This window comes from Condylura cristata, unplaced genomic scaffold (genome assembly GCF_000260355.1).
Source record: "Condylura cristata isolate star-nosed mole 26May11 unplaced genomic scaffold, ConCri1.0 scaffold00002, whole genome shotgun sequence".
Classification (NCBI taxonomy): Eukaryota; Metazoa; Chordata; class Mammalia; order Eulipotyphla; family Talpidae; genus Condylura; species Condylura cristata.
In genome coordinates this window covers 25,658,083-25,670,218 of record NW_004567103.1, presented here as the reverse complement: position 1 = coordinate 25,670,218, position 12,136 = coordinate 25,658,083, and the positions used below count along the sequence as shown (strand labels likewise).

General features: G+C 43.9%; 1 protein-coding gene across 1 annotated transcript in view; it reads left to right on the top strand.

Moving 5' to 3' along the window:
• Positions 1-713, top strand: part of LOC101628204 (aldehyde oxidase-like) — a 113,378-nt gene extending 112,665 nt beyond the window's left edge. Inside the window, exon 38 of the mRNA XM_012725344.1 lies at positions 638-713. Coding sequence (XP_012580798.1) covers positions 638-713 — 76 coding nt within the window. The remainder of the gene's footprint in view (positions 1-637) is intronic.
• The last annotated feature ends 11,423 nt before the right edge of the window (positions 714-12,136 follow it).

Genomic DNA, 12,136 nt, shown 5'->3' with positions numbered 1-12,136 from the left:
GTCTGCGTTTTACCAAATCTAGAACATAAATTGGATTAACTTGCAAGAGTATCTTTATTCTTATACATGTGGATATATATCAGTGAAATATCTATTACTGAATAGTAAGAAGCCAGTTACTCAGTCACTGAAGTAGCTGATTGGGGGAATCTCTCTCTTCCTCTCATTGCTATGAAGAACTGAGTAGAGAAACACATCTCAGAAAGGCTGACATTCCTCCAACTTGGACAAGGAATTTGACTAGTACTTACTTAAGATGGTGCCAAATCAGATTTTAAAATTTTAACCCACTTTTCACTTTGAGACACTTTTCAGGTAATAGAATGTGCTTTATCCAAACAAAATGCTTTTAAGAGTCTGAGTTGTATATTCAAAGCCAAACCTGACAGACCAATTTTCCCTCCAATAGAACCTTCTAGAGGGGCTGGGTTTCCACAGGATCATTTATAACAAAGACCTGTGTGGAGAAACAATGGAATCATAGCCAGGTGCACCTGTGGAATATGGCAAGGTCACAATGACCAGGGTGCAGAACACACTCACACAAAGAGCACCCAAAAATGGGCCTCGAGGTTACATGACCATTGGCCAGACCTCCCAGAATAAACCTTATGCCAACTCTTTTTGTCCTCCTTAGACTCCTCATCGGGACACAAGGAATGACCTTCCTGGTCTGGGCAGAGGTGGTTCATGTTCCTGGAAAAACTTTATAATGTGTAACTTTGATCCTTACCTTTACAATGCATACCTTAACTTGATAATGTATAACTTTCTTAATTAGGAGCACTGCCTGCATGATTCAATGTCACAGTTTTCATAGATAATTAGCAAAAGGTCAAAACAAGATCTGTGATGAAATGTTAGCTTTATGTCATGTTTAGAATGTTTTCTGTATTGTTTAATATTGAAAAGCTGCAAAGAAAGACTCTGGGAAAATGAAGATTGACACTGAAGCCTAGAGCTCAGTCCCCCGCTCAAGTCTTTGACTCAGTTCCTTTCGCATCCCAGGTCCATGATTCCTGAGATCCACAGACCTGGGTAATATCTAGAACAGCAGGAGGCTCCCTCTAATGGGCAAGGAGGAGACCACCAGGAAAAACAAAATCCTTTAACAGGTAAAAGCACAATCTTTCAATCTCAGAGTGGTGGGGTCTTAAATGTTTAATGTACTTTCAACATGTTCTTTAATGTTGGCTCCATAATACTCTACAGGCTTATCTCTATCTCTATCACTGACAGTTCTCTGGGTGTTGTGAAGTTTGGCATCATTAATTTCCAGGTTAGGTAGTTAAATATGTATAAAATGATTGCTAGGACAACTTGTAAGCAAGATTTTTGATCTGGCAGATGCTTGCAGAAAAGTATAAAACCTCTAGGAGTGAAAAAACTGCATCAGAATTAACCATCGTAGTTACTGGGAAGAGAGGTAAAATGTTCATTTGGGTACCCAAAGATATTTTATTGTCAGGTGATTTTTAGAAATGCTTGTATCTGGAAAAAAAAAATCTCCAAGAGCTTATCAGAATAGATCTAGTGATGCTAATTTTTAGAAAATTATTTATCGACTCCTGAGGTTTGGGTTCTGATTTGGCAGTTTTTTGTGTATGTGTCATTTTTGCCACAGCAGCTACATTACTATTGATTAATGAAAAATTCTGTAACAAAGAAGAGTACAAGGAAAACTGATATTAAAAACACCACAGTTTTGGGCCTCCCTGATGGCGCAATGGGTTAAAGCACAGCACTATGAAGCAATCTACAGCTACTGTAGCATGACTTCGATTCCCGACCTGGGAAGTGACCCACATGGCGCCGCAGATCTCTCCTGACCCTCAGCAGTGTACTTCAGTAGATCTGCCTGTTCTGTTCCCAAATCTTGCTCTGGTGAATTCTCTAAACTCCCGCAATTCCTTCCTGTACCCTAGTTCTTGTATGCATAAATAAATCTTTACCAAAAAAAAAAAAAACACACAGTTGTAAGGCACAAATCATTTCTGAGTCACAAACCCATTTAACAGCTGTAGTAGTGGTTTTGTGTAACCCTTAAGCAGTCTCTGGAAGGCTTCCCTCACCTGCCATACTTACCCTGCACCATCTCTCTTGATTCTTACCTGAGTATAGTGATGAATGGTGAAATTGTTAATTTCTCTTTAAGGATCCTCACTCCAGGCTATAGATTAAACTCTCCTCTTAGTCTTCTTTTTATCTCTCTGTCTTGTATCAAGAACAAATGTCTACATGGAAGTATAGATGGGTAGGAAGATGGACAGGTGGATGGACAGTTGTGTAGTAGGTGGCTAGATAAATGCTCTGTTACATAAATGAGAAGGTAAAACAGTTTTTGTTGGTATTGGGTCTTCCTTTGTTATTTTTTTGAAATGGATCTACTAATTCTAGAAAAATAACACCACTCTTTCCTGCAAAGGCACACTGGAATGATTGGAACACTATAGATAAGATACCAATATTACTGCCATTGATTTTTTGATGTCTGTATATTTCCCAAAGAATGAGTTTTTAAAAAATCATTGAAATCAGGGCCCTCCCTGGTGGCGCAGTGGGTTAAAGCACAGCACTGAGAAGCTAAAGCCTCTTCAGCATGAGTTTGATCCCCAGCCCCGGAGTTGACCCACATGGCATGGCAGACCTCTCCTGACCCACCCACTGCTCCCCTCAGCAGTGTACTTTGTGATTCGGCCTGTTCTGTTCCCCACTCTCTCTCCAGTGAATCTTCTCACTGCCCCTGCACCTCTGGCCTGTACCCCAGGTCTGTATGCATAAATAGAGAGGTTTTCTTTTAAATCATTGATATCAAGCATAGGTAGACCCTTGAAAGACAACATTAAACAGTAGAATTATATATATATATATATATATGAATTATATATACATAAATATGTATATGAATTATATATACATATATATGTATATATATGTATGTATATATTTTTTACACCATTCTTTTTTGTACAATGTATGCTTTGTCCTCTCAGGTATATTCCCCTCATAATACTCACCACCAGTTCACGTGTGCACCATCACCATCGTCCCTCGTGTTCTTCCCACCCAGTCCCGATCCTTTTCCTTCCTCCTCCCCTACAGAATGTCTCAGGTCAATAGTTGCTTCTTGATTTTGATTTTTAACTTATTATAGTTACTTTTTTTGGGAAACAGTTTTCTTGAGAGAAGATAACCTTATATGATAGTTTAATAAATTGCACCCATTTGGAAAAACCTGTATTTTAACGAGAGATGTCTAGAATGGTGCTGTCTGCCATGTTTGCCTTAATAGGGATGTGTAAGCACTGAGTTCTGTAGGCAGAAGTTCAGGGAAAGGCAGCATCTGCTCACTGTCCAAATACATGCCCTGGTACAGCACCTTCCAAAGAAAAGTCATTAAAATAGATTTTTACTTTAGATTTTAATATTTTCCCGGTGAAAATGGATATATTGCTTTTTTGTGATTATTTAAATGATATACTTATTGCTATTGTAAAACAATGTCACAGTAGCATGCTTTTTTGTCTGGCTCTTTACACATGTACAAGCCTTTATAATTTCACACACTTGGGGTATTTTGGTACATACTGTATTGAGTTGTAAACACATTATTTTTTTAAATAATAAGCAAATTCTTTTTTTAAGATTTATTTATTTATGCATATATTTTAATTGGGGTACAAGCTGAGGAGCAGGGGTGGTGAGAGGCTTCACTAGAGAAAGAGTGGGGAGCAGAACAGGCAGATCGATAAAACACAGGGCTCAGGGGAGCAGCGGGCAGGTCAGGAGAGGTCTGCTGCACCAATTGGGTCACCTCTGGGTCTGGGGGATCGAACTCACACTGAAGCGGCTGTGGCCAGCTTGCAGTGCTGTGTGAACACATTTTTAAAGGTGTTTCCTTTTTGGTTTCATTTTTTGGGTGAGAGAGGGGAATGTTGCTTTTCCTCCACAAACACACATAACCACCACAAGTAGTTAACAGTCAATCAAAATGATCTCTTTTTTACTTGCTTCTGTAACAGGGTGGTTCCCAGCAAAAGGGGAGGTCATAGGTTCCCTGATCCAGTGCTTTGTTTTCATCTTCCCTGGAGCTATCCTTCCCCAGCTGCACTCTGACAGTCTGGCTTCAGCTAGGGTTACCCTTCCTACCTAAACATTTATTCCAGCCATAGTTGGAATAGGTCAGTTGCCTAAGGGGACAGAAACCCTTGGTCAGATTTTGCTTGGAAACCCTGCTTTTAAATTCCTGCCATATCCAGGTATTCCATTTCTGAGTATTTATCCAATGAATATAAACACATTAATTTGAAAAGAAATATGTACTCCCCTGTACATGGCAGCATTATTCACCGAAAAATTAAAAATAAATACATTTCCAGCATGGATTTTTACATTTATCACCTTTCACTTGTTTTCTAAACAGTTTTCACTGTTTTCTTAAAAGATCCACCCAAAACAGTAACATTGCATCTTCAGAGAAATCAGACAAGCCAGTGGTCCTCCTGAAAAGCTTCAGGACCACTTGGAAAACATACTTGCTGTTCACTCGGCAAAATAAAAAGGAACACTATGGCAGACAGAAATGGGTTTACATTTTTTACTTTGTCCAGTTTGATATCTGTCTTTGAAAATAGTCCTTTTATGCACCTGACTCAGTGAGTGTCCTTCCATCACAGGTACTGTAACGAACATGACACTGTTCTAAAATTACTCCCTTTCGGAATATAAAAGAAGCTTTGAAAATTTATGCTTCGTCATTCACATTTTTAACATTAATTCTCTTGATGTTTATTTTCTTTTCACTGAAAGGTTTTCATCAGGAAGAGAAACACTGTTTTATCATGATGGGAAAGTGGGCAGTTTTAAGACAAGTCCCATAACTTCCTACAGGTTGACAGGCTTCCAGGCTCGATGCTAACAGTCCTAAAGCACAACGTGAAACAGGCTTTTGTGCTGTCCAGCTTTTGGCTTTAGTGTTCATGCCTTTCAGTCTCAGCATTTAATAGTATACAACATTTGGTCCTTCCTAATGTTTCTTGACTCTACAGATCTTGCTTTAGATCTCTCTGCTGAGGTCCTCCACTTGTCAAATGAGGACTTGGTTATAAAAGCTGCAAATCAAGCCAAAGATGACTAAAACAGGCCTATACAAATAGAATGGGGACAAGGCATGGCAGCAAACAAGGGAGTTTGGCCCAGCAAAACAACAGGGGATCCCGCCAGAAGCAATAAATAAAACTAATCCTGCCCGGATCACATGAGACTATATGGCAACACTGTTCGGGCTTATTTGGGCAGTGGTTTGATTTTCTGGTGATTTCTATAAAATATAGCTCACATCTACAGGCAGATTGGATCATGCTTGTATGGGGAGGGCAACCTTAGAGTCACTCACTCAGAGAAAGGGTGTGGACAGAAGAAACTAGAACTGAGGTAGCTCCGACTCTGGGGTTTCTGGTGTCAGGGGCATAGTAGCTGTGAACACTCCTGGATGTGGGTTGAGGATGGGAACCATCCTGAGGAGGGAAGGCCTGGAGCTAGAGAAAAGGCATCACGTTTTGGTCCAATAACAAAGAAGTCAGCTCAGTCCTCAGTCCCCACTTGTCTCTAGGAATCAACACCCTTCTTTTGGAGGTCAGTGGGGACAAGGGGGACAGCAAATCTTAACCTTTAGAACTCACACCTCCTCTTTCTGAACATTTAGCTATGTCTACTGTGTCTTTCTTGGCTGGTTTATCTCTGCTTCCAATTAATTACATAAAATGGGCCACAGAGCCTGAAAGATTCACCTTCTTCCCAGACAATGTGATGCAGCAGCTCGTTGCACTGATAAGCATCTCAAAACAAGACTCCACTAACTTGTTCATCCTCAACCTGTCTGGATAATATCCCATGCCATTCTCAGGATCTTGGATTATCTCCACAGCAAACTGGCAGTGGGGGGGGGGGTAGGATGTAAACCACCTCTGAGAAGCCAGGCGAACCAGCCAACAATGGTCAGTGAACTCCTCCATCCTTGTTCCACTTCTAGACCTGCAGCAAGGAAAACAAACATCTTCTACGGCTTTACAGGACAAAGAGGCTGATCCTGTAAAGCCGGTTCATACTTCTAGAAGGGAAAGAACTTCCCGCACCTCACCATTGCCACACGACCCTTTCACCAAGCAGTAGGTTGAATTCTATTCACCACACTATAACTTTTACAGAAGGCCTTCCCTCCAGAACCTGAAACCAGTAAGAAGGCTACCCCAATCTTCCAATATGCCAATACAGCTGAAGGGACGAAACCAGGCCCTGCTGACCCACTCGGGGCACGAAGGCAGAGAGCTGTCCTGTACCTTTATCACTTCTCCCTCCAGGTCTCCCTCACCCATATGATGCCCAGACACCCACTGGACTTCCTCAGCACCTCAGTGTGCAGCCAGCGCCCCTCAATCGAGTCGAGCTCAGAGGTGCCATTGTCCACAGAAGCTAACCCTTGCTGTATTAATACCATCAACCCTTTGTCATCCTGCTCCCAGAGTCCCTGCTCTACTCGTTCTGCTGAAGTCACAGCATTCCTGTTGCTAAGGAACCTCATAGTATTTGTTTTTCCTATTAAAGGCAATAGAGTTTTACACAACTCAGTCCCTAGAGAACATTATCTACCATATTTTCTTAAATTTTTTAAGAGCAACACAGCCAGATAAGCATCTTTATCTTGATCTTGGTTATGGCCCTGGATATATTGGCAAAAACATGTTGGGCTTAAACACTCTCAATCACAATGCCTGTCAATCACAATGCCCATACAGGGAGATGTGGTGTTAGATTGGGAGGTGTTAATAAAACCAAGGGGATATTTCTCGGAGCTTTTCATTTTAAACACTGTTGCTTATGGAGAGAATTTCACTTCAGCTAATTCATATGTCTTGCACCCTTCTCACTTCCCAACCCTCTACCGGGGCATATATAGGAGATAAAAAAAAAAAAAACAACAACAACACAGTACCACATACTCCACTTGTTCCCAGTTACCTCCTCTCCCTCATACAGCACCCCACTTTGTGTGACAGGAGTGGAGGAGCCTCGGTGGAGAGCTAAGACTGTCAACATGTCACCCCTACCTTTGCCCAGGATGGGGTGAGGGAATATTTGCTGCTTCTCCCTGCACATTCTTGACTTGCACACCTGTTCATACACGCAGGTGGCTGCATCTCACCAACTGTTAGGTGTTGGACTTCTCCCCTGCTCCATACTCACAGCTATAAGTAACCAAGTCATTGGTTATTCATAATTATACTTATAATTATGTAATTTTATAATTATATAAATTATATCCATATATTTATATAGTTGCTACAAGCCAACCAGGAGAAAAGGAGAACTCCCTCTGAGGAAATAAGGAAGTTCTGCTCAACAGAGACAGGTGTACACCTGCATTATCATTCAATGCAGCAAGGCAGGAAACTAGAGAAAACATGAAACCTGGAGAGCAGGTTAAAAAAGTAAATCAGGACTATGGCCCCTGAGTGAGGAAGTAGTGTCTCCATAGCTATAGAAGTGCCTATCGATAGAAGAGGTGAGTCCTGCTCAATTCTAGAAAATGGGTCTTGCAGAGGAAGACAGTAGAGGCAGCCAGCCTCCTTCTGGGACTGATGATATTAAAGCACAATGAACATGGCTTAAGGTTCAGGAGTGCCCTGAATAGAATCCAGCCCCAGCCCCATCATCTCCATGTTGTGGGACTTGGAAAGTGAATAGTTTTGACGGTCCCGAGTCCCAGTTTCCTGAGCTACAATGGGGTACGGAGCAGTGCCCACCCTGTGAGGTTGCTGGGAGGGTTAAAATGTGCAGCCCATGCAGAGAGCTTGGCTGGTTGCAGCACGTCTGAGGTGTGAGGTACGGAGGGGTATTTACTCTACTGTTCTCACTACCTAGTGAGTTCATTCTAGATGGGTGTCTAATTCATTTATTCATTTAACAAATATTTACATCGTGTACCCACCTATGAGGGCTTGATCACCAAGGTGACCCGTGGTGTTTGGCCACGATGCTGGCATCATCCATCAAGCTTCTCTGTGCCTGGAGTGAAATAGCATTCAATTACTGCTGCCTAATTCTCAGTCCAGCAGGGAGTCTTTTGATCATACTTTGGCTTCCTGTGTGGACTTTTCCTTCTTTTTTCAATGTACTTCCAGGAAGAAGTACATTGGCCACGTATTATCTGCATGATCTGGTCTCTCCTTGTAATCAATGTCATGAGACTGTGTTAGAAAGTAATCTCTGTGGAGTTGGATTAGTGTCACTTGACTCTAGAGTTCTAATGAAGTTAGGTTTCTGGTGGATGAAGGAACAGACCCCAGGCCATAATAAAGGTTACTCTCCAGGGCCCTGTTTCTTCACCGTGTGAAACCTCCCAGCCCTGGAAGTTCTGGAAACTAAGATCTGGCTTCAGATGCAATGACACATTAGCTGTGGAGTAGACCCCAAGGACCTCAACTCCACTATATCTAGCCATCCCAGCCTAGGCTGGGCACTCGGGAACATGGAGCTCATTCCCTCCGCTATTGACCAGAATTCTGTAGCAGAACATCTGTGGAAAGGCACTGATGGCCTCATGCTGAAGGGGTCTGTAAGAAGCAACTCAAGGTCCTTCCTGCCTGCTCACAGTCCACTCGCCCACCAAGAGAGGTGAGGGGAGAGTATGTGTGTCTCCGCTGCAGAGAAGACCCAACTGCTGGTTGGCACCAGCCTCAAGGTCACTGCTGTGGGAGCTGACTAAGTCATTCTAGGAGGTTCCATTGGGAGCCTTCCCAAGCAAAAATAACCCACATACACCTGGCTGCTAATTCTCAGCATTAGTCACTCCCCTTACTGCTTGGGGGTGTTTGGGGTGTATTGATGTGGCAAAGGTACAGTTGATCTGTTAGGCCACAGATTAGCCACAGAGTGCATGAGTAGGGAGAAAGGTACATAATTCATAATGGACAGCTTTTGATGACTTCCTTTGTGCTGATAATAAAACACTCAAGTCTTCACTTTATTTTAGCTGCATTACACGTCCTTTCTTTTACATCATTATTTGCATTCGGGAAGTATAGCACCTCCCTTACCTTTAGGGGGTGTTGCCATAGTGTACCCACCACCAAAGTGATTCCACAACAACAGTCCAATGAAAACATGCAATTTTTTTCTTTCTCTTTTTTTTAATTTAATTTTTTCCTTACATTGTTTTGGTCCCCATATTTCTCCTGCTACCATATTCCCTTGTGTTCTACCCTCCTATTTTGTCTTCTCTCAGCAACCCCCTTGTGTGTGCTTTGTATCTATGGGCAGCTTGAAAGTTTTGTCTCTTTCTTGACCTTTTGTTTGGTTTATCGATATCCCACATATCAGTATTTCCCTTTTAAATTTGGCTAGCATGATCCCTTCCAGCTCCATCCATGTTGCTGCAAATGGCATGAGTTTGTCTTTTTGATCACTGAGTAATATTCCATTGTGTAAATATACTATGACTTTTGGATCCACTTGTCTGTTTGGGGGACATTTGGATTGGAAAACATGTAATTCTTTTTTTTTTTTTTTAAGATTTATTTGTTCATACAGAACTGGGGTACAGCCCAGAGGCTCAGGGGCAGCGAGAGGCTTCACCAGAGACAGAGTGGGGAGCAGAACAGTCAGGTCAACGAAGCACACTGCCTGAGGGGAGCAGTGGAGAGTCAGGAGAGGTCTGCCACGCCATGTGGTCACCTCCGGGGCAGGCGGGAATCGAACTCATGCGGAAGTGGCTTTAGCTTCTCAGTGCTGTGCTTTAACCCGCTGCGCCACCAGGGAGGGCCGAAAACATGTAATTCTTAACATGATTTCCAAAGTCTTGATGATCTTCCCAGCTAACCCTTCCTGGGGCTTCTTGTACGAGGATAGCTGTGCACGGCCTCCTTCAGTTCTTTGAATGGACCTAGCATTTCCCTTCCTCTAGGCCTTTCTACAGGCCGGCTGTTTTGGTCACGATGGCCAGAGAAACACACTATGTATGCATAACACATGTATGCATAACATGTGTTATGCATAACATGCACACTTACATATATGCACACACACATATGTACACCGATTTGTCTTTAGGAACTGGCTCACAATCATGGGAGATGGCAAGTGTGAAATCTCGAGGCAGCCAGCAGACTGGAGGCTCAAGTAGAACTTCTGTGTTGCAAATTTGAAATGGAACATTTCCTTCTCCTTTGGAAAACATTGGGGTTTGTTCTATGGCCGTCAGCTGGTTTTGAGGCTCACCCATATTATCAAAGGTAATGTCCTTGACCTAAAACTAACTGATTGTTAATCACAGTGACAAATACCTTCACAGCAACTAAATCCATGTTAGACCAATCCACTGGGCACCATCACCTAGCCAAACTGGTGTATAAATTTAACCATCACGCCACTCCTTGGCCAGGGAGTTTCCCTCCCTCCCTCTCTACAAAAGTAGGGGAAAGTTCCCTTCTCTCTTTGTGCACCTGTCTGGTACCCTCTCACCTCTTAGATATCAGCAAAACATCACTTCTCCATGAAGCCAGCTCCACCCCTCACTTCTGAAGGGGTTACCGTTGTTCTAGTAACACCTTCAATTTTCCTGTTGTCCTGTCCAGTGCTAAGCACATCTTTATGTCTGTTTCTCCCCCTCCTGGACCCAACTTCCATCAGAGCAGAGTCATGAGGTTCTTTCTGTCTCCACCACAGTAGGGGGGCAGAGAGAAGAGCATGTGAGCAGGATGCCGAGGAGGACCACTCCTGCGGAGGAGGAAAGACAAGGTGGGGTGTCAATTTTAACTCAAAACCTGGAAGACAGAAAAGCAAACACCATCAGAATGAGAAACAGGCCTCCTTGGACACTTCATCTAGCAACTGGCAGCCAGAGCCACCTCCCAGGAGGACATAGAGAACTCCAGGAAAGAACACATGCCTCTTGAAAACGCCTTGACTTGTTATGATAGTGCTCTTGGTTTAGTCTTTGGGAAAAGCTTTTAAACCTATTATTATCTTAATTCTAAGTACAGAGGATAAGCCTTTGGCAAGATTCAACTAGGAAGTCAGCCAAAAAAAGGAAGCCCTTTGTAAATCCTCCTCATCCCTTAAAAGCTCAGTGTTGTGGGTAGTACCCGAAACTTGGGCCAGCTTCACCAGCCCCACCCACAGTTGCTTGAAGAGGATGCACCCCATGCCTCAGTTGGTCTCTCAGCTTTAAGCAAGCTTTGCTGGCTTTTAATTACTGTCTGGGATGTCCCTGCTCCGGGACAGAGCCCCTTCCAGTCCCAGAGAGACCCTGCACAAGTGGGAACCGAGCCCCTCCCTCCCCCCAACAGTGCTTCCAGCTGCTTTGGTCTGGGGGGACAGTTAAAAACACCATCACGGGCAGACAGTGACTGGGACGACTCCAGAGGCTGTGAGCCAGACACAGTGGTGGGTTTATTCCACGAGCATTCACGGAGCCCCTACATGAGTCTGGCTCGGGGTCAGGCTGGAAGACCCAGCGGTGAGCCTGCCTGGCAGGTTCTAGGAATGGAAAGGAGACTTTCAGGTGCCTTTCTGCAACTGTTAGGCAAGTCACCAATGACCAACCCACCCCACCCCCCTTACCCTCACCCTGCTGGGGCAGGGTGTCCCAGGGTGTGTTTATTTAAAATCCTTTCAGTTAAAAAGCCCCAGGGCCTAGGCAAGTCAGGAGTGTTTCTGGGGATTTCTGTGCTCCTGGCCGCAGTATCAGGCACTGTGACTGTGGTTCACAGGGAAACAGCCAGCTAGGCAGGCCAGTGGAGATGCCTGTGGCCTGTGTTGGAGGGTGGGCCCGTCTGGTATGGGAGCCCTGCTCTGGCCACGAATCCCAGCATGCGTTGGGGCAGAGGAGGGGCGGGGTGGGGGTGGGGGGCATATGTCCCTGTAAAAGGAAATTCACAGGTTCAGTGAGTGCAATGGTTTCATCTGGAAGGTAAAATTTGCCCATGGCCCTCGCTGATGGCACAGAGGGTTAAAGCACAGCACTAAGACGCTAAAGCCACTTCAGCATGAGCTCAATCCCTGCCCCGGAGGTGACCCACATGGTGCAGCAGACCTCTCCTGACCTGCCCGCTGCTCCCCTCAGCAGTGTACTTGTCAG